Genomic DNA, 27427 nt, shown 5'->3' on the forward strand with positions numbered 1-27427 from the left:
GGTCAGTCTTCTCTCGCTCCTCTCAGTGGCCGCAGTCCTTTCGGGGGAATCGGTTCGGTAGACAAGGAGGGACCCCGTCAGGAACGGGGCCCAAGGCTTCGCAATAAGCTTCGCCATAAGGTACGGCCGGCCCATCCCTCGCTTCAACCTCAAGCCGTTGTTCCAAACATCGGGGCGAGGTTGACGGTAGTCTTCGGGGAATGGGCCAAGGTAACGACGGATCAGTGGGTCCTCGACGTGATACGACACGGCTCCGCGTTAGATTTTGCTCGAACTCCATCCGACAAGTTCCTGGTCTCGCCCTGCAAGTGTCTGGAGAAGAGGGCAGCAGTGCTAGGAACCCTTCGACGCTTGGGGAGCCTGGGGGGCTATTGCCTCCGTACCTCCCGGTCAGCAAGGCAAGGGCTGTTACTTCGTTTATTTCATCGTGCCAAAGAAAGAAGGCATGTCAAGGCCTATCTTGGATCTGAAGGGCGTAAACCAATGTCTTCGCGTTCCTCACTTCAAATGACGGCGATTCGATCGCTGATTGCCTCGGTACGTCCAGGTGCATTCCTGGCCTCTCTGGAGCTTACAGAAGCGTGCCTCCATGTCTGTATCCAGCAGTCGTTCCACCGTTTTCTCAGGTTCTGCATTATGGGAAAGCATTACCAGTTCCGGGCGCCTCCGCTTGGTCTTGCTACGGCCCCTCGGACCGTCACAAAGGTGATGGTGGTGGTGGCAGCGCAGCTCCGCCGGGAAGGTTCCTGGCTCATCCCTATTTGGACGATTGGTTGTTTGGAGCCAAGTCCGAGACCCAGTGCCGTCTGGCAGGGACCAGGGTCTTACAGCTCTGGCAGTCGCTGGCTTGGGTCGTCAACTTCAGCAAGGGTCGACTGGTACCCCCCAGTTCTTGGAATACCTTGGAGCTTTATTCGACACAAAACAGGGCAAGGAGTTCCTGGCCCAGGACCGGATATGCAAGCTTCAGTCTCGGGTGAGGCGGTTATTGTCTCTACGACTGCCAGTCCTCGTTGCTATCCCGCTGGAACCCGGTTTTCCGAGGAGTTTCATCTGCCACTTCTTCTCACGTCTCACGCGAGATCCAGCCTGTCCTGGTGACTGAAGTCACATCATTTCGCCTGCGGTGTGTCCCTGCTAGTTCCCAGCTGCACGGTGGTGGCCACGGATTCCAGTTTTTCCGGCTGGGGAGCGGGTTGCCTAGGCAAGTCCGCACAAGGCCGGTGGTCAGTGACGCAAGCGCAATGGTCCATCAACCGGCTAGAGACCAGAGCGGCTCGCCTGGCGCTGCCGTCCTGTCTGCCGTTGGTTCGGGGACAGGCGGTCCGAGTGTTGTCGGACAATGCGACCACCGTGGCATACATCAATCGCCAAGGAGGGACAAGAAGCCCACTGGTGACGGAGGTGGCTCAGTTCTTGATGAGTTGGGCCGAGCAACATTTCAGCAACGTCGCAGCGTCTCACATTGCCGGAGTCGACAGCATCCAGGCGGATTTTCTCAGTCGTCATCACCTGGACCCCGGAGAGTGGGAGCTGGCAGACGACGCCTTTCTTCTCATCTGCGAGAAGTGGGGGATGCCCCTTATGAATCTGATGGCCGCTTACCACAACGCGGAGGCCCCACTATTTTACAGCCGACGTCAAGTGAGAAGAGCCGAGGGTGTCGATGCGTTAGTTCTTCCTGGGCCAACGGTTCTGTTGCTGTGGGTGTTTTCCCCGGGGCCGATGATAGGCACACTTCTTCGGCGCATAGAGTTGCACCCGTCCAACATGGTCATGGTAGCACCGGAGTGGTTGCGGCGTCCGTGGTTCGCGGACCCCATGCAGTTGTCGGTGGAAGCCCCCCTCCGTCTCCAGGGGATTGCGGGGCTCCTCCGTCAGGGCCCCGTCTGTTGGGAGGATATGGATCACTTTTGTCTCGCGGCGTGGTTTGTGAGCGGAATCGGTTGAAGAGTAAGGGTTACTCAGCTGCGGTGGTAGCCACGCTGTTGAGGTCCAGGAGGTGTTCCACGTCATTGGCGTATGTCCGAGTCTGGGTGTTTTTGAGGATCGGTGCGTAGAGTGCGGGGTGGATCCTACCTCCGCCTCCGTTTCCAATATCCTAACGTTCCTCCGGGCTGGCCTTGCCAAGGGTTTAGTGTGCAGTTCTCTGCGAGTCCAGGTGGCGGCACTTGGTTGTTTGCGGGGGAAAAGGTTCGCGGAACCTCCCAGCTCCTCCGTCCTCCCTTACGTCATCCTTGTCCGTCCTGGAACCTCTTTGGGTTCTCTCTACTCTGTGCTCGGCGCCGTTCGCACCTTTGAGGCGGTCGACTCTTGAGGATCTCACGTTGAAGACTGTGTCCCTGGTCGCGATCCTCTCGGCACGGCGAGTTTTGGAGTTGCAGGCATTTTCCTGTCGGGAGCCGTTTTGTTTTTGTGTATTTCCGATTCTGGGGTCTCCTTGCGAAGGGTCCCTTCCTTCTTGCCAAAGTCGTGGCGGCGTTTCATCTGAATCAGTCTATTGCGCTTCCCGCTTTTGCGGTACGGGGGTCCTCAGACCCGAAACTGAAAGTTTGCGGAAGCTGGATGTGCGGTGGTCTCTCCTGCGCTATCTGGAGGTCCCCAATTCTTTCCGGGTGACGGGTCACCTTTTTTGTTCTGTTTTCAGGTTCAGCGAAAGGTGTCGCAGCTTCCCGGATGTCGCTCGTCCATTGGCTCCAGGAGGCCATTGGCTCAGCATATCTATTAGGGGGAAAACCGGTTCCAGTGGTTCTCAGGGCTCACTCGACGCGTCCCCACGCCGCGTCTTGGGTGAACTCTTCTCAGGTGTCACCTCAAGAGATTTGCAGGGCGGCCACCTGGAAATCGTTACTCACTTTCATTAGGCATTGCCGATTGCATATGCAGGCTACTGATTCTGGGGGGTTTGAAGAGGGGGTACTCCGAGCGGGACTCTCTGCTTCCCACCCTCGGTAAGTTGGCTCTGGTACATCCCAGGTGTCCTGGACTGATCCTGGTACATACAGGGAAAGGAAAATTAGTTTCTTACCTGATAATTTTCGTTCCTGTAGTACCAAGGATCAGTCCAGGATCCCGCCCGCAGTGCTACGTTAAAGTAACGGGGAGTCCGCTCATCGAGGTTTTCAGTAAGCTGACCCCTTGGTTATTCGCTCTCCCGGTTGGGGAGTCTGGTTCTTATGGGGGTGTCGGAATTATTTCCGTTTAAATAGCAAGTTTGTATGGTTCGCTATGGTTGCCTTATGGAATTTTCTACTTTGACATTACGTATGACTGAGGGGCTGTGACTGACACAGGAGCATATATGGCTCCGCCCACAAGTTTTGCTCTGTCTCCATCTACTGGTGCGGAGTCACAACCCAGGTGTCCTGGACTGATCCTTGGTACTACAGGAACGAAAATTATCAGGTAAGAAACTAATAATCCTTTCAATCACTTGAAATGCTTGTAACTGAGGGATATTAGTGTACAAAGCACTAATATCCATGGTAACCAATAAATATTGTACCTGGTCGTCCAAAGTGATACTTTGCAATTTCTGTAGTAAATGAATGGTATCTTTGATGTATGAATCCGATGATATCGCATAAGGTTGTAATAATTTGTCCAATAATACCGCAGGGGCTTCCAGTACCGAATCATTTAACGAAACAATCGGGCGTATTGGGGGATTTAGAAGATCTTTATGAATTTTAGGGAGAGAGTATATTACAGGAAGCCGTGGATGTTCAACAATCAAAAACCTCTTCTCTTTATCAGTAAAGCATGTAGTATTGTCGATTATGCCTTGAAGAACTTGAGACAATCCAATAGTAGGATCATTAGTCAACTTTTTATAATACTGAGGATTATTCAAATGATGAAGCATCACTTGGTTGTACACCGATTTGTCCTGTAAAACCACCCCACCCCCCTTATCTGCTGGCTTAATGATAAGGTCTGAATTCTTAGCGAGAGATTGTAAAGCAGACCTCAAAGGGAATGAAAGATTATGTTGCCAATGATGATCTTGATTTTCATAAGTAATCATATCACGTAAAACCAACTGTTCAAAGGTTTTAACGTGGGGATCAATCGCACCCGGGGGATTCCAATATGATTTGAGGTGAACGATGGACATATCTGGACCCATTAAATGCTCAGACACATACCACATGTGAATCAATCGCACCCGGGGGATTCCAAGATATATCGTAAGACACATACCACATGTGAATCTGATCATGTGGTATACGCCATTGTATGTACCTGTCCGAAGGTATACATCGGTCGGACTGTCAGGAAAATTCGAATTCGTTTAAATGAACACAAGTCTAAATTACATACTGCTACTTTAACTGCACCCATCGTTTCACACTGCATTCAGAAAAACCACACTTTTGGAGACTTGAAATGGACTATCTTAGACCAAGTCCGATTGCCTTCCCGTGGTGGCGATCGGTCTCGTTCTTTAAACAAACGAGAAGCCTTCTGGATCTTCACTTTGCAATCACAAGCACCAACAGGGTTAAATGAATTATTAGATTGGAATTCAATTTTGTGATCTTTGAGATTTAAATGTTTGCGCTTTGAATAGAGCTTGTTTCCATCTTTTTGATTCGTGGTTCGCTGTATACGTCATATGTTCAGTGCTCGATGGAGATTGGTTGCACAGCTAGCTCCACACCACGTTTAAATGGACGCTTCCGTTAGCTTACAGCGTTCTCAGCCTTGGACAGAGTCGTAAGACCTACACTTGGAACCTAGCAGGCAATGGCCCAACACTGACCGACAAGACATCGGAAGAGGATTAACTCCCTGATGAAAGGTCTCAGTGCAGACCTGAAACGTGGCTACGTCGGGTGACCCATCAAACCATCAGATAAGTCGGGGTGTTGCATGAGCTTTTGTTGTAAGCCATAAGAGACTGCCGGTTAAGCCTCCTTGGGTCGCGTCCATCAGCGGCTTTTCAAGCTTCATACCCTTTGTTTGGGATCAGTCATCAAGGCTGCGAGGAGTGTTCATTTGATAACACTTTGCATTACTTGAACACTTGAGTGCATTTTTGCACCATTTTTTATAGAGCAAAAAGTTTTCTAGATTATTATATACAAAAATCGCTTAAAAATAAGTTCTTCAACAAAAAGCTGTTTTGACCACAATATTGTTTAGTACACACATTGCACACATTGGTCGGAGGAGGGATGTTTATGATTACACTTTATAGTCATATTACCCCGGTTGGGGATTTATGATCTTGTATATGAAACATTCCTTTCCTTCCAAAAAAAATTTTTTTGCCTAGTAATATTGTATAAAATTCTTTTCATTCGTTTCACGAGGATTTAAGATCTTTTTGAAAGAGTTGTTACATCTATCATGAAGGTTCTATTTTTGAGGTTCTATTTAGTATAGTAAAGATCCTTCTACAATTGTTTGGGTGCCCATTGATAATCATTTACTGCTATACACTAGAGATGTGATTCGGCCAAACCTTTCGGTTCGGCCTTCGTTATCGGCCCGCCACAAGAAATGTCATTTTCCCACAGTTTGGGCTGATTTTTTTCGGCTGCCACGAAACAAAAAACCCAAACCCACCCCAACCCTTCAAATTTAATTAATTACAACCCCCCCAAAAACTTGCCAAAATTCCCTGGTGGTCCAGCGGGGGTCCCAGGAGCAATCTCCTGCTTCCAGAACCTCCCTCACATATTTTCCTATGTCGTTGGTGCCCATAGCCCATAAGTACCATGACAGCCGGCTCCTCCCCAACACTGTTTAAAATCCTATGTAGGTGATGCATGAGGTCCGCCACCTTCGCACCAGGTAGGCATGTTACCAGGCGATTCTCACACCCACCAGCCACCCAGCTGTCTATATTCCTAATAATCGAATCACCAACAATGTCAGCCGACCTAACCCTTCCCTCCTGGGCAGTAGCCCTGGGAGACACATCCTCAGTGTAAGAAGACAATGCACCACCAAAAGAGCAGTTCTTTGCTACAGGATCATTTACTGCTGCACCAGGTTGATGTTCTCCAATCATAAGAACTTCCTCCTCCAAGGCAGCACCAGGGCTGGCAGTCTGGAGTTGGGACTTGGCTACTATGTCTCTGAAGGTCTCATCTATATACCTTTGTTTGCCTCAGCTCCTCCAGGTCTGCCACTCTAGCCTCCAGAGATCAGACTCATTCTCTGAGAGACAGGAGCTCTTTGCATGGGATGCTCACGTACAACTTCTCACCGGCGGGTAAAAATCATACATGTGACACTTGATGCAAAAGACTGGGAGGCCTCCCACATGCTGTTGGACTGCTGCCTTCATCTTCAATTTGTTCAATTCCTACTTAAGTTTTAGGTTGCTATGGGAGTAGGAATGAGTACAATTAGGGTCCTTAAAATATAGTAGTGTATTCACTATGGGGAAGATTTTATAAAGTTGCGTGCACGGGTCCATGTCCATGCGCTACCCAGCGTGCACACATGGACGTGCAATTTACATGTTCGCGCAGGTGCACACATGTTTTAAATTTAGGGGTCAGCATGCGCAACGGGGTGCACAATTGTGCAACTTGTGTGCGCCGACACCCGCGGCCTTCCCCCGTTCCCTACCCCTTAGCGGTTGGACGCGCGTTTTCGACGTGCTAGCTTTACCCCTTATTCACAGGCCGATACAGAAAGAAACGCGGGAGAGCGGGCAAGCGCGCGCACAGGCCAGTGACCTGTGCGTGCGATACAGTAAATAAAATTATGCTAATTAGGGCCCGCGGTAAATGGAGGCGCTAGGGACACCAGCGAGTCCCTAGCCCCTCCTTTTTGACAGGAGCGACGACTGTCAGCGGGTTTGACAGCCAACGCTCAATTTTGCCGGCATCGGTTCTTGGACCTGCTGACAGCCACGGGTTTGGAAACTGGACGCCGGCAAAATTGAGCATCCGGTTTTCAACCCACGAGCCGCGGGCTGATTTTAAATTTTTAAATTTTTTATTATTTTTTACTTTTGGGACCTCTGACTTAATATCGCCATGATATTAAGTCAGAGGGTGTACAGAAAAGCAGTTTTTACTGCTTTTCTGTACACTTTCCCGTAGCCAAGAGAAATTAACGCCTACCTTTGGGTAGGCACTAATTTCTGAAAGTAAAATATGCGGCTTTTTCCCTCAGCGCATAGTTAAGCTCTGGAATTCATTGCCAAACATTTTTTAAACCGAGTTACACTAACTGCCGTAACCACTACGGCAGTTAGTGTAACTCGGTTTAAAAAATGTTTGGATAAGTTCCTAGAGGAAAAATCCATAAAATGCTATTAATTAATAAGCAATAGTAGCTTGTGATTTATTTAATGTTTGGGTACTTACCAGGTACTTGGGACTTGGATTGGCCACTGTTGGAAAGAGGATACTGAGCTTGATAGAACATTTGTCTGACCCAGTATGGCATATCTTATGTTCTTATGTTCTAAGGGCCAGGAGCTGTTCTGACCTCCTCGAGAACATGTAATCTTCTTAATGTGCTGACAAAGAAATAACACTCCACCTCATCTCTGGTAGGATCTTGCATCATTGAAGTTATACAGGTTCCTTTCACTAATTTTAATATTTATTATAAGCTATCTGAGGATTTTTTTGGCAGAAGCTTTCAAGGTGATTTCTCCTACTGAGCAGTTTACTCTTTGTGTCCATGTATACTTTCATCTGTTTTATTTGTGCAGTTTATTTAACTAAAAGTATAATTTAGAGGGAAATATAACATTACTGAGAAGAAATAGCTCATCAGGTGAGTAGTGATGCTATAGGGTAATTGTGTAACTGCCTACATTGATGTAAAGTGCACCTTTTTTTTCCTATGAAAATTATCTCGCCCAAACTATCTGCATACGATCACCCCTGCTAATTTCATCACAGAGATTTTCAGGAAAAATTACATGCATATTTGAGAAAAATGCAAAAGTATGTGCGTACATGCAAACCCTTCTCCAAACCCCACTGCCCCTCAGCACCCAGATGTGCGGAATTGTGCCACTGCACATTGCACAGGCAGTTTTGTAAAGGCTTTTTCCATGGGTGTAAACCAAGAGAAGTTTGCAAAAGCATTTCTGCAGGTAAAACAGTGCATTATGTGCAGAAATGGCCCTTCTATAGAATTGTCTGCCCAATATGTGGGTGCACTCATGCGCATATGTCCCTTTGACGCATAAATTTACCTGGATTCGGCAGAGGTGCTCCTGGGGCTGGAACTGGAGAGAGGTTTGGACAAGTGCATACTTTTAGATTTTAACAAGCATGTGAATAAATTATCACAGAAAATTTGTGTGGATATTTTAGCAGGTGTAACTTGTGTGGGTTGATTTTGTGAGATTATTTTCAAAGCGGACTTATGCAGATAAGTCCACTTAGAAAACTGGTATAAAATGCACATATTTTCCATCAGATGCTCAGCGTTAAAACCGTGCGTTATGGCTTTGCAAAGAAATGAGTCCTGAGTCTATAGTGAAAGCGAAAATTCTCGATGCTTGAGATTCTGCACTTTAGAGGATACCAAGTGGCTATTCTGTTCAAGCCATAATCCTTCTGTTTGTCCTCCACAGATGTCAATGAATGTGAGTTGAATTCCAATATCTGTATGTTTGGTGAATGTGAAAACACCAAGGGATCCTTCATTTGCCACTGTCAGCCGGGCTATTCAGTCAAAAAAGGAACCACTGGATGCACAGGTATATCTTTAGCAACTGTTTTTCTTATGTATTGAATGTATTTGAGGTCTTACAATACATTTTTTTAATAGCAAAATACTCACCTTAAGGCATTAAGAGGACAGTATTCAAAGCCATTTAGACAGATAACTCTCAAGTCATCTCAAGTTATCCATCTAAATGGCAAGCTTTGGGATATTCAGCCACTTATCTAGCTAAATTATAGCTGGATAAGTCATTGTCTAGCTATAATTATAAATTATAAATATAATTATAAAAAAAAAAAAATAATAAAAAAGGGGAAGTGAAGGAAACAGCTTGATCTTCACCTGGAACTGGAAAGAAGCAGCGATGTAAGTGCTGCGATCATTAGACCCGCCCCCCCCATGACATCACTAACATCGGACAGTTAAGACAGCCTCAACACCAGGCGTCGCGCGACAAAGGGGCTCTCCCCTTTGTGCAAACCTTTGTGTATATGTAAAAATTTATTTTTATGTTTCCTTTGTTAACTAAGCTGTTTCATTGTATTCGACTAAGGAATTTTTTCCTGCTTTTTCTGTTTCACTGTAAACCGGCATGATTTGCATTTAATGCAAGAATGTCGGTATATAAAAGTTAAAAATAAATAAATAAATAAATTTAGCCAGATAAAAAGGCACTCCAAGGCATATCAAAGTTTTCCGGCTACTTAGCCAAGTTTCAGCTATAACCAGCTAACCGCATCATTCTTTGAAATGTGTATTGGCATTAACGCATGCAATAAGCAGCATGTGCAATGCAAATTTTTTAAAGGGGAGAGATTGGGGAGAAGTCGGGGGCAGGATTTCCGAAGAAATGGGCTGGCTTCGCAAAGTGCAAAGCCATAACTCACAGTTTTAACACCAAAAATAACTACACCTTTTTCAATAGCATTAAGCTGTACAGTATCATGCATTATGCCCATAATGCAACTTGCAGTTTTTTCACAAATTCTATTTTGGGCATTTTTAGGCTGGGGAAGGGCACGAGAGAGAGCACAAGCGAGAGCCTCTGGGGATGGCACCATAATAAGCAGCTATTTATGGTACTATAGGAGGCCCACCTAGTAACTCGAGGTGAGGTTTAGGTAGTAGTGTAGGGGTTAGGGGGCCACTTTTACATGCAGAGTGAGAGATCATTGTACAAATCTCATCGTTGTGTGGGTTTCCTCACTCCAAAGGACAGCAAATCTTCACAAGAGTGTATTGTTCTGTTCGTACGTCTCACTCTTCATGTAAAAGTGGCCCCTAACCCCTACACTACTACCTAAACCTCACCTCGAATTACTAGGTGGGCCTCACATAATATAAATAACTGACTACTAAAAGGGCCTCAGTCTCTCTCTCCTTCTCCCTGGTGTGAAAAACTTAGCACTGCATTATTAAGACTTTTTGATGAATCTAGGGGTAAGTTATCCAGCCTTATGTGGGTGGATAACCAGCCACTTATCTTCAAAGATATCCAGTTTTGGGGTGATCCTATTTAAAAAAAAAAAAAATGAAAATGCAGGCCATGGTGCCTGATTCCCACACACCATCACTGTTAATCGTTTATCTTGTCAGAACCCACTAAACCCCTCCAACATGTACAGCGTGGAGCTGAACATTAACACTGTTAAAAGTGAATTTTAAAAGCCTGGTGCGAGCCAGAACCGGGAGATGTGAGCACAAGCCAGACCGGCGCTCGCTGAGCGAGTACACACGTACTCACCTCTACGCGCCCAAAGGAAAAGTTCCGGAAGAGGGGCGGGGCATGGGCGTTCCTGGATTTCACATTGAAATTAGCACGTAAATACTTACGCACACAGGCACATGTGGGGTCCCCTGCTACCTAACTTTACTTCTGCAGTGGATGAGGTATAAGCTGTTAAACAAAAAATGCTAGGTAGATCAGGGGGATTTTAAAGGTCGGGGCTAACAGGGGAAGAGGGAAGCTATTGAACTAGGGGGTGTTTGGAAGTCCTATCCCTTACCTGAGCAAACTGCTCAAACTGGTAATGGCGTTGGTGCGTGCATGTCTATTAAAAGCCCCCCACTTTTGTGGTAGAAGCGTCATTTGTGTGCATAGGTGGGCATCCATTTAAAATTACATGCACTTGTACGTGCGGTCAGGCTATTTTATAACATGCACACATATACGCACATATCTTATATAATGGCCGTGTCCCTGGGTGGCTGCGTGCCTGTTTAAAAGTGATCGTCATAATATATGCTTTCAGTACTAGTACAAAAGTAACACAGAAGTGCCTGGGATGGCATCATTCGATCCCAGGACTATGATTGAAAGCTGCGTAACCTGGATTTTTGTTTTCTAGGCCAAGGGGGAATGGGGGAAATGGCCCACAACATTTACACTATTCTTCATGTGTTGGAGGGGTTTGGTGGGGGATTCTGCGAATAACGGGGGTCTCTGATTACTGGTGGGAGGGGAATTAAGCTCCAAGGCCCTCAGCTTTGTGTTTTTTTAAATAGGCTCACCAGGTAACCAAATATTTCTGAAGATTCTTGGTTAAGTGGCAGGTTATCTGGCCATACAAGGCCAGAGAACTAATAAACTTAATCAGTTATATTCAACATAGTCGGTTAGGTTGTCAGGTTATCTGGCTACATGTAACCAGATAATTGTAGGAGAGTATAGTCAGAGGGAAGTTTATCTCGGAAAATATACGGGACACGTTTTACAGCTAACTTTAGCAGGATATCTTGTCCACCAAACTGCTTACTGAATATGACCCCCTGGAAGATTCATTGTGGTTCATAAGAAAATTCCTATATTCTGCTGATTCTGAACTTACAATGAAACAAAGAGAATGCCGGCAGATAAAAATTCCCAAGTACTAAAAGTGTATACAGATTAATGCATGCTCTAATCACTGTCACTGCAAATGTTAAATAAAAAAGCCCAAACACCTGGGGCAAAACTAGTGTTATATAGTACATATATGGGTGTGTCATGATTTACCATGTCTGCAAATGCAAAACATTAAAATAGCATTGTAATGGCCTAATTCGTCATTATCATGTTATGCAACTAGCCTGCCATAATGGGACTTAAAAGTCAAACGTGCAAAATGCGCACTCAATTTAAGTCCTGTTCCAGCAAGCTGACCTTACACAGCAGACATTGTCCAAGACCTCTTCCCAAAAGCAAACACCCCCATACAGCAATGGAAGCCTCTTTCTTTTTCTGATCTCCCCTCCCCAACACCAGCCATAAAGTGCAATCACTATCCTCCTTCAACACCCAACCTGAGGTCCAATTCCCCTACTCTAGTCCGCCCCTTGAGAGCTGATTATTTATGCCACTTGCACTGCCACCCAACATGGGTTCTGATTTCCTGCCTCCTGAACACAAATCATAAGGGCTGAGTCTGCAAACAGTGCCATTTTGAATTTGACCCTGTACACCATGAGCCGTAGTCTGTAATGCCATGATCAGTGCCACTTTGAATGTATCACCGGAGCCATTAGAAAGCAGATTCCTCCTGCTGCCCGATGTGTGTGTGTTTGTGATTGGGGGGGGTCATCCAGCCTTCATGGCTTGTGTTGGGAAGGGTGGATTGAGCCTCATTGGTGGGTGTTGGTGGTAAATTAAGCTTCATGCTCTGTGGGGGATGGTGCTTTGAACCGGGCCTCCTGGTGTGTATCGAATGGGGTTCTGGCTCTCATTTTGACCAGGGAGGTGGGGAGAGGAATTGGGCCTTTTGCAGGGTGATAGGAAAAATGGTCTTCCCTGAGGATTGCTGATATTAAGCTTTAGACTGCTGAGAGAATGGGAATTAGTAAAAGCATTATAACTTACAGAACATGTGCTTTCAAAGGCCTATGCTCAGTTTAATGTGACACTTTAGCACATGAATAAAATTAACTAATTAAATCAGGTGCAGAAAAAGCTTTTCCTCAAAGATTTTAGCATGCTTTTTAGTCACATAGACCCCAAAACGTCCTTGTGCCTGCGTACTCTACTACCATAGATCCTACTTCCCCTTCCCTCTCCTCCCTCCTTTGCTTTACTATGAAGGTTACGTTTTCCCCTTTTACATGTATGCTTGAATTCTGTCACTATTACCACCTGCACTGAAAATCCTCTCCAAGTATCCACCACCCTCCTCTCACATTTCTTTTGAGCCTCTGTCCCTCCAGCTTCATGTGATGACTCTTTGTCCTTGAGAGTCTTATTATGTAATACATTCTGACTTCTTTTAGGGTAATATTATTTCATTTTCACTTTATAAGCTAGTTCCATTTTGTTGAAAAAAATTGCTGATAACTTGATCTCTTCAGTGATGCACTAGAGGTAGAAGAAGTAATCTCTTCTCATGTAAAGAGAGATACAGAGATTTCTCAAATTACTTGTGGTGACCATAAACATAAAAAGCACGACCTGAAACGTAAATACAGATTATGGGACGTGCGGATATAGATGTATTTTATAATATTATGTGACATGGGCTCTCTTAGAAGTGTTTATTCAGTTTATATAGAGTTATGTGGTTATTCATCTACATTAGTCTTAAGACTCGGTTTGTAATATGATATTCTCCCTTTTATGTGGATAGCGACCACAAGTAATTTTGGTAATTCTTGATATAATATTGAAGTTTTTTCGGTATCACTTGGTATCATCTCATGCAAAAACAGTTATTCCTACAACTATAGAGTGAAAAGTGAAAAAGTTAATTACTGGCAATTGAAATCTAGAAAGGAGAAGCACAACACCACCACAAGTGTCAAAGCAGGAAGAAAAAGTGGTGGGATAATAAACCAAACTGAACTCTGCTTTACCAAGGTAACATGCATAAAACATACAATAGGAAAACTTTTAACACTATAAAAATTATAATCAATTAAGAACCGTTCAAAATTATATATATCATGACCATTCTTCCATGCAAATGGCTGCTTCAGGGAAAAAATGTAAAAAGTTTAAAAGAGTGAACAACTGAAGTTCTTCATTTGCTTATATTCTAGCTAAAACAGTTAATCTTTCTTTTGCTGAGTGTGTGGTACCCAGGACACTTAAAAAAGCTCTAGTTTGTCAAGTACTCAAAAAGTTATCTCTTGATATAAGTATCCTGTAGCATTGATCCTGTGTCTCCAGTAGGTTTTTGCTGATGCTCAGGAGATCTCCATAGGCATCACCAACTCACAGAAACATAGTACACCACTTTCCTCGTACAAAATTAGATGTTTGGTCATTTAATAAAGTGCCATGTTTGTATGCAAATTTAAAATACTAATTAAATATCTAAACCTAAAATCTGCTAACAAGCAGTGAGTTGACAGAACTGATCCTACAGTTTTCTTAATTAGATGTCCCACCACAATGTAAATTATTTTAAAAGACTGTATTATTTCTTAGACAGCAGATAAAGGCCATACGGCCCTTCCACATCTCTTGTTCAGCTTTATACAGTAGTCTCTTCCTCTCCGTCTGAGATCCTCTGTGTTTGTCCCCTGCTTTCTCAAATTCCAGTTCTGTCCTCATCTCTGTCATCTCCTCAGGGAGGCTGTTGCATGCACCCACCATCCTTTCTGTAAAGAATTTTCCTCTTACCCTCGTCACATGAGCCCTCAATTCCAGAGCCTCTTTTCTATTGAAAAAGGGTCGCCTCTTGTGCATTTCTTCCTTAGAGGTATTTAAAAGTCTCTATCACATCTCCCCTTTTCTTCCTTTATGCCAGGGTATACATCTTTAGATCTTTAAGTCTGTCCCCATATGTTTCTGATGAAGACAGTTGACCATTTTAGTAGCCACCACTGAACCAACTCTATTAGGTTTATATTCTTTTGAAGGTGTAGTCTCCAGAATTGTATATAGTACTCCAAATGAAGTCACACCAGAAACTTATAGAGAAGCAGTGTTTCTTTTTTCCTGAGGGTTATTTGTCTCCCTATGTACTTGAACGTTCTTCTGGCTTTTGCAATCGCCTCATCTATCTGTTTGGCCACATTAAGATCATCTTTTATGATCCTCCCCAGTCCTGCTCCTGTTTTGTTTCAGAACTTCATCTCCTATACTGTACTGCTCCCTTGGGGTTTTTACAACCCAAATGCATGACCCTCAAATGCGAAAACAGTGTAGAAAACAGTGTTCAAGCCGTGCTATCTCATAAATCCACATAATGCATTATGGTAACATAAAATAAATCTACTGGAACCTAGTCGATACACAGTATATAAAAGTTAGCCGACAAGGCATTTCCTCCAGAGATTTAATGAAATCATCATAACAGTGTAGTGGAGAGGGTATAGTATATCATGATCAGATGACCAAGCAGTACAATTGTAAAGATTTTTGAACTGGTTCTTATTTCATTATAATCTGTGTAGAATTAAAGTTTCTATATTGTACGTTTTCTGTATATCTTATGTTGATAATGCATAGTTAATTTGTTGTTTCACCACTTTTTGTTCATTCCCAGATATTTTACAGTTTGTTTTTAACAACTTGCATGCAACTTAAATTAGTCATGTGATTTGTTTCTAAAAGTAGTATGAATCCATTAGTTAAACTACAGAAGTGAAAGCAAGAATTCTTGATATTGTATTGGAGTTTTTCACTGTGTTCCATCTGTATTATACTGCTGACCCTCTTGTTTTGATCTATTGCTTTATGTTCTACTACTGCAGATGTGGATGAGTGTGAGATTGGTGCGCACAACTGTGACCTGCATGCCTCTTGCGTTAACATCCCAGGAAGCTTCAAGTGCAGCTGCAGAGAGGGATGGGTTGGAAATGGAGTCAAATGCATAGGTGAGTGCAATAATTCAGAAGGGTTTTTTTAATTATTTAAGATTTTTTTCCCTTAACATTACTCAGACAAGTTTGTAGAAATCCTTGCTAAATAGTCCTGTGAATATTTTCCTTGTAGAGTTATGTGAATTTCAGAAATTTGCAAAATGCCTTGTAAATAGTTGTGAATTCACAAGGGCATGTTACAGTTTTCACCATATAGTCACCAATATCTATGCTCTCAAAACCAAACTTTTGTCGTTGTTGCTAATTGAGATGCTTATTTACTAAGCCATGCTAACGCATTTGCACATAGTAAACTGCTTTCAAATGCACATAAAATGCTTACAGTATAATGCATTAGCACACCAACATTTGAAATACTGCCTGAAACTTGCAAGTTCCATATGTAATTTCCTTGCTCTCATATCCGGCGCAATGTGAGGATGCAAAGAGCTGTTTTGCTGAAAAGGGCTTTGCAGAGGGCTGAGGAACAATGGCGAAAGGATCTGATCCTAGTGTTGAAGTGCCAATTTAAGGTCACCTTTAGGTGCTATAAAGTAGCCATCTCAGCTGCTAGAAGGTCTTATTTTATTTAACATTTGCTGAACCCTTTGAATTAACTAATTTAACTTTTCAGGGTTCTGAAGGCCTGTTTGGAAAGATCACGTGGTTGTGAGCAATCCATTGCTATTGACTGTGAGGAATTTTGCCATCTATTGTACTGAGAACTTAAAGAACTTTCATATGTCTTCTATTGTGGAGGCCAATCTAGATGCTGCTACTTTAGCTGCTCCAACCCCTGTGCTTCAAAATGGTCACCCTAGGAAAATTGCCATTGTTCTATCTCAATTGAATTCAACTCATTTTGCAATCGACCAATACCCATTTTGGGTTATGCATTGTCAGACGGATTAATTTGCTGATATTCTAGATAAAATAGTAGTACCCAGGACACTTAAAAAAGCTCTAGTTCATCTGGTACACAAGAAGTCATCTCTTGATGTAACCCCTGGGCTAAAATCCTCAAGTAAGACTCCAAGGGCACTCTTTTATTTCAAGACCTTACAATGTCCTTACAATGTTTGGAGCTTCCTCCCAAAATGGTGGATATCTAATTGGACTAGATGACAAAATTCAAAGTCCCATTTCTAATACTTTAATCAGTTGTCTTGAGTAGACTTCTTACTGTTTCTCTAACCTCCTCAAATTCCCTTTATGGCACCTCCCAACTTCAGAATGGCCCGGATTTTAAAGGATTTACGCGTGTAGGGAGGGGTTACGTGCACCAGGCCTATTTTATAAAGGCCCGGTGACGCACGTAAAGCCCCAGGACGAGTCTAAGTCTTGGGGCTTCAAAAAAGGGGAGGGACGGGGTGGGGCCAGAGGCCCCCGGCACAGCGGCCATTTGCCGCTGTGTCAGAGGATCGCGCGCCAGCATGCTGCCAGCAGCCTCAGAAGGTAGGACAAAGATCTGGGGGGTCTAGATTAGGGCTAGGGGGTGGGAGGGTTAGGGGAAGGGAGGTTAGGTTAGGGGGTTGGGAAGTTCCCTCCCAGGCCGCTCCGAAATCGCACACATGTTATAAAATCTGGCGCCCATGTGCATGCGCCGGGTAGCGTGCACCCATGGACACGAGTGCACTTCTTTTAAAATCTACCTCAATATTTTCATATTTCAAGTGGTTATCCCTGAATGGATGCCACTGTTCTCCTTCCCTTCTCCCTTCCTCTTTGGGGACAGGATTTGATCTCCCATACTTCTTGGAACTCCTGTAGTTGATGGGCTCTAAATCCCTCTGGCAAGGAGAATTAGGGGACAACAAAAATAAGATCAGTCTCCAAAAATTCAAAACCAAAAGAAGGAAGGGTGGATAGAACTTCCTTCAAAAGAACTTACAAAAATAAGAAAACAAGTTATTAATCAAAAGGGAAGAACACAATCTTTTCTATCCTTTCTAAACCCAAGGCTTATCCCATAAGGCTGAAGGGTTTTATTCTCCCAAAAATAAAAGGAAAGAAAACAGAAGCAGAAACAATACCATCCTGTCTCCTGAAAAGTTGAGCTGAAATCCCACACCCTCTATGGATGTTCTCCCCCCCCCATTTATAGAAATAGGAAGCAACTACACAGCAACCCACATAGAGGAGCTGGAAATCTCTTGGAATGTTTTTCGTCTGCCTATACTGATGGTACAGTCTTCTTAGTAGATACCCAGTAGGACTCTATATTGATGTTACAGGCTTAGCAAGCTACCTTTCTATTTCAAACCTTCCCTCCTTGGCAAAAGTGCTTAAGTAGTGTGTCTTGACTCAATTAACAGACGTTCTGGATGATTATAATATGCTGGATCTTTTCCAATGTGAGTTCTGAGGTGGGTACAGCATGGAGACATTGTTGGCTTCCTTGTTAGATTCATTATTATGTGAGATGAATTTGGGAGGCGTCATACTTTTAGTATTGTTCAATGTTTTCTCTGCTTTTGACTCTGTTGCTATTCAACTGTTATTTGATTATCTTCATGCTGTGGACATCGGTGGTTTGAATCTGTTCTAAAGGGGTGGGTATAACAGTTATGCTCAGGTGAAAATCATTCAGAGTGGAGAACAATAGCTGCAGGGGTCCCTCAGGGATCTGCCATCTCTCCAGTACTGTTTAATCTTTATCTTCAGCCATTGGGAGCATTGTTGACCTCCCTTGATGTTAAATATTTAATCTAGTGCAAACAAACGTAAGACCTTCAACTGACACACAATTCCTGTTCGAGCTAGGGATCGATCATCACACTGTAATTATACAAATACCCCCACTGCTCTCATTTCACCACCTTTTGGCGACTCACTCCTTACATGACCTTCATAATAGGCATCATTGTGCGGCAACTCGTACCATTTTTTCACTCTGCCTTATTTTTAATCATCGGTCAGTCCATATTTTTTATGTTTTTCTGTGCTTAATAATTAAAGTGCTCCGTGCTTTTTCAACTATTTCAACGAAGTAATATTCCTCATTAAATAATTAAATATCACTTAACTTGTAGTTCCAGTATGTAATGCTGTTAATGCCCAAGTTACACATCCGATAATATGTAGCAACGTGATACATCTCCACATTGCTGTGTCCGTGCCCGACACTGTACGGTGTTTCGGACGGGATCGTCCTTCTTCAAGGGCAATGTTCTGCGCCATAAACAAAACTTTCATTAGACTCTGAATAGCTGTATTAACACTGTCCTGACATGCATAACTACTTGCTCAGTTTTTCCACCATTGTTACTCTCAGCGTTTTTTACGATCTTCTCTTCCGGCGGGAAGTGGAAAACCGGAAGAGAAGATCGTAAAAAACGCTGAGAGTAACAATGGTGGAAAAACTGAGCAAGTAGTTATGCATGTCAGGACAGTGTTAATACAGCTATTCAGAGTCTAATGAAAGTTTTGTTTATGGCGCAGAACATTGCCCTTGAAGAAGGACGATCCCGTCCGAAACACCGTACAGTGTCGGGCACGGACACAGCAATGTGGAGATGTATCACGTTGCTACATATTATCGGATGTGTAACTTGGGCATTAACAGCATTACATACTGGAACTACAAGTTAAGTGATATTTAATTATTTAATGAGGAATATTACTTCGTTGAAATAGTTGAAAAAGCACGGAGCACTTTAATTATTAAGCACAGAAAAACATAAAAAATATGGCTGACCGATGATTAAAAATAAGGCAGAGTGAAAAAATGGTACGAGTTGCCGCACAATGATGCCTATTATGAAGGTCATGTAAGGAGTGAGTCGCCAAAAGGTGGTGAAATGAGAGCAGTGGGGGTATTTGTATAATTACAGAGAAATATTTAATCTATACAGATGACATGCAATTTTTGATTCCCTTTGGTGCCTCTCTGGACAAGGCCTTAAATTTCCTTACAGCCTGTCTCCATGCTGTGGATGAGTGGATGATTCAGAATAAACTAATAATTAAATCAGAAATAAGAAATCAGAAATCCCTTGGATTAGTAGAGCTGGATTTCCTAATGATCTATCTTCTGTTCAGTTTATGGGTGTTGAGATGAAGGTCACTGCAGAAGTACGTGACTGTGATATTTTGCTTGACTCTTAGCTCTCAATTAAAACTCATATTCATGTGGTATTAAAATCATCCTTTTATAAGTGAGGAAGGTACACAGAGTGAAAAATATTCTTATACTCCAGGATTTTCGCATGGTGATACAATCTGTTGCTTTAAGTGCAATGGATTACTGCAATGTGTTATTTGTAGGCTTGTCTAAGAAACATCTTCAGGCCCTTTAGATGCTGCAAAATGCAGCTGCATCTCTGATCACTGATAGTTTGAGGGACCATATTACACCACAGCTTATAAATGTATAAAATTATACTGCCTGTGGTACAAATGGCTACTTTCAAATTAGCAATGCTTGTTTATAAAGCTCTTAAGGGAGGTGGTCCCCAATGTTTGAAAGATCTTTTGAAAAGCCGTGTTATTCCCACACACAGTCTTTGCTCAGTGGAGAATAAATTGATGGGTACCTATTCTATTAAAGAGGTTTGTTTGTGCACTACCCAGTGACAGATAATTGTGTCCTTTCCCTATGAAAATTATCACAGAAAAACTACCGGCATGAATTTAAACCTGCTAATGTGTATGTATAGTTTTTCCTAGAAAAATGACATGCATCCTTTTGAAAATGCAAGAAGTGTGTGAGGAATATAGGTGCATGAATAGAGGACCCACAAGGGCACTTTTACTTGCATAGAGATTGGAGACTTTTCCAAATGCCTGTTTTCACAGATCATGCACTGTTTTACCCTGGAAATGACTTTTAAAATAGCCCTCTAAATGCCTTTTCTTAACTGAGCATTAGTTGGGTCAACTGAAATGAACTTCGTTATTGTAAAACTCCTAGATCATTATTATTATTATTATTATTTTTATTAATTTGATTCATATGCCGCCTTTTAGGCGCTACGATACTGGCTCTTATTAGAAAGGAGAATTGTCTTCAATTGTCTTACAGCGCTGCATGTATCTAGCACTGCTTTAGAAATAAGTAATGGTATAGTAGCAGTAATTGAAACCCAGCCTACCATCGATGCTGTTGCATACAGTGTTGTCCCATTAAGAAGAATTCTACAAAATGAGAGAAAAGTCTGTGTCAGCAAACTGAGCTGTAAAAAAAAAAAAAGTCCTAAACTATTTCTTTGTCAAGATTTAAAAAAAAAAAAAAATGTCTTCATCCACAGATAAATAGTTGGGTGCTGATATTTCTTTTAGACCTTGTTTTCCAAAGGAAAAGGATTGCTTTGCTTTCATGACTATGTCTGGCTAACAGTTTTTTTAAGCAATTTAATAGGAAATGATTCAGCTCTGAATATTTGCCTTGGCTGCCAACAAAATAAAAAATGACACTGAGTTATATAAATCTTTTTAATGTGCCCAGACTGTCATCCTAAATTCAATCTCTTCTATGACAGAGAATGAAACTAATGATTTCCTAAAGATTTATGTGTAGAAATTAAATTGTGCAGCAAAATTTAAATTTCATTATACAGACATAGAGAATGTAAAAAGTTGCTTAAGGCATTATTGATTAAGGTTAGAATTAGCTTCTGGAAGTAACATGCAAACTAATAAAATTCTTTTGTGGTAAGAAGATCTCTCTCTATGAAGCCTGCCTCTAATCTGAAAATGCCATCAAAGAGAGTGAAATCTGTAAAGGAAGGAATCCAAAAGGTGCTTAACTTACCAGTACTACTCATGTGGATGTGGACGTCTTATTTTAGGAGCATCATCTCAGTCTTTAACCCCTCCTCTAATGAAGGGCATCTGCCCCAACCTCCCCATACCCCCATACATACACACAAATCTGTAGGGATGAGAGGGCCCTTCTGCTGGCTTCTAAGCAGCTGACGAATGATACCACCTAGTGTGATAATGATCAAATGTCACAAGGTGGCATCATTTGGCATCCTTAAGTGAACTCACAGGCATCTGTGTAACTGTCGTGAACACAATCTAATCTAATCTGAGGTTTATATATTACATTTCTGGTCCTTCAAACGATCACCCATGCAGGCTACAGGTAAATAATGCATAATCAAATGCTTAATGAATACATTCTAAAAAATCTAATAATGAATATATAATAAAAATGTTAAAATCTATCAATACAATTCCTAGCCCAGCAGCAAGGTTCCAACTCCACTCTCATTGGGGGGCCCACTTCATTCTTTACAATCTAAAACGATACCAGTACTCTGCCGATCAGCTCAATCCCACCATGAATGAAACCCAAGAAGTAGGCCTCTAACGCCACAATTCGGCATCAATATGGTTTAGGTGATTTATTTTCCACCCCACACAACCCTATCATTCCCATTAGCCTCCACAGCAAACCTACTTACCCTACCACTTCTCAGCTTGCTCTCAAAGGTGCTGGCAAAGGGGATAGTCACCTATCACCCAGCTTTATGATTTTCATTTTTTATTTGAGTTCCAAAGTTTTCTGTAGATTGTGTTGTTTGTTTCCTCAGTGCGTGTTTTCTCTTACGCGGCATTAACCTTTCCCTTTATGGCTTGTAAATGTGGCATAGTAGCTGTGCTTAAAAATAATGCTGTAAGCTCTACAGTCACCGGTGTATTTGTCAGGCCCATCTGCATTATCTGCCCTGTGCAGTAATCATTAAACAGTTTGGGTAATGCACTTTCCTTTATTTGGGGGGCGTTTGCAGATCTTGATGAATGTGCTAATAGAACACACCATTGTAGCCTGAATGCCCAGTGTGTCAACACTCCTGGATCATACCGCTGTGCCTGCACTGACGGATTTACTGGGGATGGATATATCTGCTCAGGTAAGACAATGATCTAAAAGTTTGGCAAACAAGTTCATATAACTCTTTCTTGTCAAGTAATTTCAGACGGTTTCAAACCTAAAAATGGAAAAGGTCACTGAAAAAAAAAAAGAAAAGAAAAAAGAAAGACTGACGCATAATAGTTGGTCATACCTACACCCACTTTTGGGATTCAGATGGGTATTTTTTTCTGTTTAACACAGCTTAAAACTAGTAGCAACTGTAGTGCAGTGCTACTGACTGCCACTAGCGCTCCTCCTGTTTTTAAAGAAATAATAAAATCTGTTTACATTGCTAGACAGAGAAGGGCCAATATTAAAAAAAAAAAGATGTGCTCCTAAATTTAGGATCCAAACTTTTCAAGTGAAAATTCACATAAATTTGGTGTGTGAAATTTAGGATCTTAAATATAGGCTTGCTATTCATTTGCCTAGGTTTAAGTTCTGAAATTAGACGCCTAGTTCTGAAAATCAGTGCTAAGTTCCTAAGGCCTAGATTCTTCATTTTGCTATAATTATTAGGGATGTGAATCGTTTTTGAACGATTAAAATTATCGTCAGATAATTTTAAAATCGTCCTAAATCGTTAGAGTGCACGATACAATACAAATGCCCCCGATTTATCGTCAGGGGCATTTGTATTGTATCGTTAAATAGGGCACGGGAATTATTTGGGGGAGGGTGGGAAAACCGGCACACCAAAACAACCCGTAAACCCACCCCGACCCTTTAAAACCAATTCCTTACCCTCCCCCACCCTCCCGAACCCCCCCAAAATGTTAAATTACCTGGTGGTCCAGTGGGGGGAGGGGGGTTCTGGCGCGATCTCCAGCTCTCGGGCCATCGGCGCCATTTTGGCTGCCACTAATTAAAATGGCGCCGATGGCCCGATAAAAAAAAACAAACCACCTGACCCTTTAAATCGACCCCCCTTAGCCTCCCCCACCCTCCCGACCCTTTTTTTTTAGGGAGGCCCGCGCCGCTAAAAAAAAACAACCCACCCGACCCTTTAAATTGACCCCACCCTCCCGACCCCCCCAAAACCTTTTAAAATTACCTGGTGGTCCAGGGGGGCCTCGGGGGGCCTCAGGGAGAGGAGAGATCCAGGGGGGCCTCGGGGAGAGATTTCCCGTTCCCAGGCATCAGCTGTTCTAAAAACATGTGACCTTGTCACATGTTACCATGTGACAAGGTATCCGTGCCATTGGCCGGCCCCTGTCACATGGTAGGAGCTCTGGATGGCCGGTGCCATCTTTACTCATCAGTCCCTATTATACTATACTCTATAATAGGGGCTGATGAGTAAAGATGGCCGGCGCCATCTTTAAAGATGGCGCCGGCCATCCAGTGCTCCTACCATGTGACAGGGGCATGGATACCCTGTCACATGGTAAGGGCAAAGGGGCATCGGTGCCATTTTTTTTTTTTAGAACAGCTGATGCCTAGGAACGGGAAATCTCTCCCCAAGGCCCCATTGGATCTCTCCTCTCCCCGAGGCCCCCCTGGATCTCTCCCCGAGGCCCCCCTGGACCACCAGGTAATTTTAAAAGGTTTTGGGGGGGTCGGGAGGGTGGGGTCGATTTAAAGGGTCGGTTGGGTTTTGGTTTTTTTTAGTGGCGCGGGCCTCCCTAAAAAAAAAAATTAGCGATGTGAATTGGAATTGGAAACGATTCCAATTCACATATCTTAACGATCAGATTTCCCCCCCCCCCCCCAGCCGAATCTGATCGTTAAGACGATCTGGCACACGATTCACATCTCTAATAATTATAGTGAAATGATTGCCCGCAGTAGAAAAAGGGGTGTAAGGAAGGCAAATGAGCAGCCAGCCGATTCGCAGCATATGACGTGGCATTGTATTATCGTACGTGGCGATATCGGCCACACTAGTCATTGTTGCCCCATAGCGCCCTGAGAAAAGTTGTTATTTCTCGAGTAATTGCCCATGCTACTGTGTGATAGTTTATTGCACACGGCACTGGCAGCCCTTAAACTCCCTAAACCCTGCCTATTGCATACGTGATTTGCAATAGGCCATTATTGCACGTATGCGATAACAGCCTATAGCAAAATCATGAATGACTCAGTAAGCTCTCTGCCCCTGTAGCCACCCACATTTTAGGATCCTAAATTTAGGACCCTAATGAAACTAGGAGTCTAAATTAGCCATTCAGCAATAGTTAATTTTCTAAAGGGCCAACTTAGGCCTGGATTTATCAAAATGCGGTAAGTACTGCATGCGATTGCAAAAGGGGCATGGCTTATGCAAAAAATCAGTTTATCGCAATCTGCGCTAATTACCTATGCGAAGAGCTAAGTTAGTGCACATTGTGATAACATTATCAGAATTTGCGATAGGTGTCAGACCTGTTGTATTTCCTGCATATGACCACTGGGTGGACCATTTTTGAGAGAGAGAGACTGGCTGTAATGTCATTCCCATAGGTAGGTATTTGTATCCCTATGGTAGGACCACCTAGTAACTCGAGGTGGGGTTTAGGTAAGAGTGTAGGGGGTTAGGGGCCACTTTGACATTCTACGTGACACGTATGAACAGAACAGTGGTCTCTTGTGACCTTTGGAGTGAGGAAACTCACTTTAAGATGAGATTTGGGCAATCTTCTCTCAACCTAGCTTGATGGACTCTCTACCTGAGTAACATCAAGCTAGGTGGAGAGAACATTGCCCAAATCTCATCTTGGAGTGAGTTTCCTCACTCCAAAGGTCATCAAATCTTCACGAGACCACTGTTCTGTTCGTACGTGTCACATAGAATGTCAAAGTGGCCCCTAACCCCCTACACTCTTACCTAAACCCTACCTCGAGTTACTAGGTGGGCCTGCCATAGGGATACAAATACCTACCTATGGGAATGATATTATGGCCAGTCTCTCTCTCTCTCTCTCTTCCTCTTCAATTCACCTTAAATAGGCCTTACGGGAGACATCGCAAAGGGCGATCAAACCTTACCGCACGGTCACGGCAGCTATCGCACAGCCTAATGCAATTCAAAGTGGTGTAGTTAAAATTGGCATTACGGCTGTGCAATAGCTCTTCGCAGACAGACTAACCCAGTCCACTCTCCGCCCCTAACTCCTCCTATTTTCTGAATTTGCATCGCACCATACAATATTGTGCTATCACATGCGTTAAACACTTTTTCGCATGCGGTAAGGGCCTATCGCATATGTTAACGGGGCTTTTCGCATGCGATAAGCCCTTAACGCATGCGAAAACGCCTTATCGCATTTTGATAAATGACCCCCTTAGAAGCCTAACTCCAAAAGTTAGGGGCCTAAATCCTTTGAATATTGGCTCTAGAGGAAGCACAGACTTGGACTCTCCTTGTCATTCTTGTGGCAAAATGGGGATGTTTATGCATGTCAGATTTCTTATTTTACTTTGAGATCATTTTGTTTCCCCAATAAAACTTCCATTCCTTTGCAAGCCTTGAAATGACAGGCAGGTGGCAGCCTAACTCTTGCTGTGTTCTGCAGTTTCCTGCAGCTAGAACTTAACAGGTTAATTTGCTTGTATACCCCAAATTAAGGTGTGGAATACATACTTTTCCAGTTTCCAAAAGGTAGTATATTGCTGCAACATGGTGTCTTGATATTGGGTCAGCAGGCTTGTGCTTAGGTTTTCATTGATTGTTCAGTACTAGCCCCAGAGTGAACAGCCCAGAATTAGCAAGAAAATCTCATTGGCTGAGAGTGCAGAGAGACTAGATCTGTGCCAAGACCCTGTCCCAGATCTACACATCCTTGTGAGGACAGCCATTCCTGAACCTCCCTATGCACTGTTAAGTGCAGTGAAATTTGATTAGTTAGCATTTATTGTATGAATCTTTGTATTTTTATATGTTACTGTTTGCAATTTAAATTGTTTCTGTTCACTGTTCTTGCTATTTGTTTTTGTTTTTTTTAAACTTTAGTCTGTTAGCTCTGTGCTGTGACTCACTATGATCACAGTATGTTTTCTGTATTTGGCCTGTGTGTCCATTTCTAGGAATTGTATGATCCTTGGGTTCTGTGAGGTCTTGGTGTCCTTAGATGCCACCAGGGAAAGGTAGGCAAGCAGGAACCCAGTTGGTAGGTGGGAGGCTACCAATATAAGAACAGTTGAAGGCAGGCCTGGGAAATAATTGGGAGGCCTCTCCAAGTGTCTACAGATTTAGTCCCGAGTGGATATTAGGAATAGCACTAAGGCTTTTTATGACAATTCCATATTTGAATTTGGAAATCAAAAAATGTCAAGCATGTGTATCTCTCTTTTTTGTGTGCATTAGCAGAAAATAAACACAGCAGAATATAGATATTTTCAGGCTTTTCAAGCAGAAAAGTTTAAATAATAATTAAAGACCTTGCAATTTAAATATAGATTTTGACTCATATAAATACCATACCCTAGGGAATACTTTTTTTTAGCTCATATATATAGATAGATATAGATATATAGATGTAGATATATATAGATATAGATATATAGATGTAGATATATATATATATATGTAGATATATACAAAATATTTGCTATAAAATATTTTTGTAGACATTATAGTAAAGAGAAATTAAATCTGTAAATGCATCTGATGTGAGAAAGTTGATTGTTCTCCCTATGTTCTCTGGGAGACTTAGCCATAACTCACCAGTGGAAGGATATCCAGGCTCCATCTTTTCATAACTAGTTCCAGAAATGTTGTGAAATAGTAAAAACGGAAAAGCTCATGACAATCCTCAGTAACATGTATAAGATTTATGGAGTTTGGAACATCTATTGAATACTTCACCAAGATAAACTAATTATAGTCCTTTATATTCAATTATTCACACATAAATTTCTGTATTTTAATATAAATCATTCTTCAGAACTATATATGCTAGTACGGTCAGTCTCAATATTTCTTCACCTTGAAACAGAAGTAGTCCATACATAGATTGCTTTCTTTGTATAACAACAAAACTAGCAACACATAGGGACAGTAATGGTTTAACAGCCTGCAGAAACTGCATCAATTTTTTGAAAATTACCCCAGCAAAACTACATACGTAATCGCACTGGCTAATCTTTGAGGGTAGTTTTGCCATGAGAATGTATGTGCAGGGATGGTAACCTTTGAACGGGCGCATATATAGATAT

At 42.7% G+C, this 27427-nt stretch overlaps 1 protein-coding gene across 1 annotated transcript in view; it reads left to right on the forward strand.

The window, feature by feature from the left end:
• FBN2 (fibrillin 2) overlaps nt 1-27427 on the forward strand; it is a 596571-nt gene that overhangs the window by 413989 nt on the left and 155155 nt on the right. The window contains exons 31-33 of the mRNA XM_029619106.1: nt 8564-8689; nt 15322-15444; nt 22167-22289. Of these exons, the coding sequence (XP_029474966.1) occupies nt 8564-8689; nt 15322-15444; nt 22167-22289 (372 nt within the window). The remainder of the gene's footprint in view (nt 1-8563; nt 8690-15321; nt 15445-22166; nt 22290-27427) is intronic.

Source organism: Rhinatrema bivittatum, chromosome 1 (assembly GCF_901001135.1).
Source record: "Rhinatrema bivittatum chromosome 1, aRhiBiv1.1, whole genome shotgun sequence".
NCBI lineage: Eukaryota > Metazoa > Chordata > Amphibia > Gymnophiona > Rhinatrematidae > Rhinatrema > Rhinatrema bivittatum.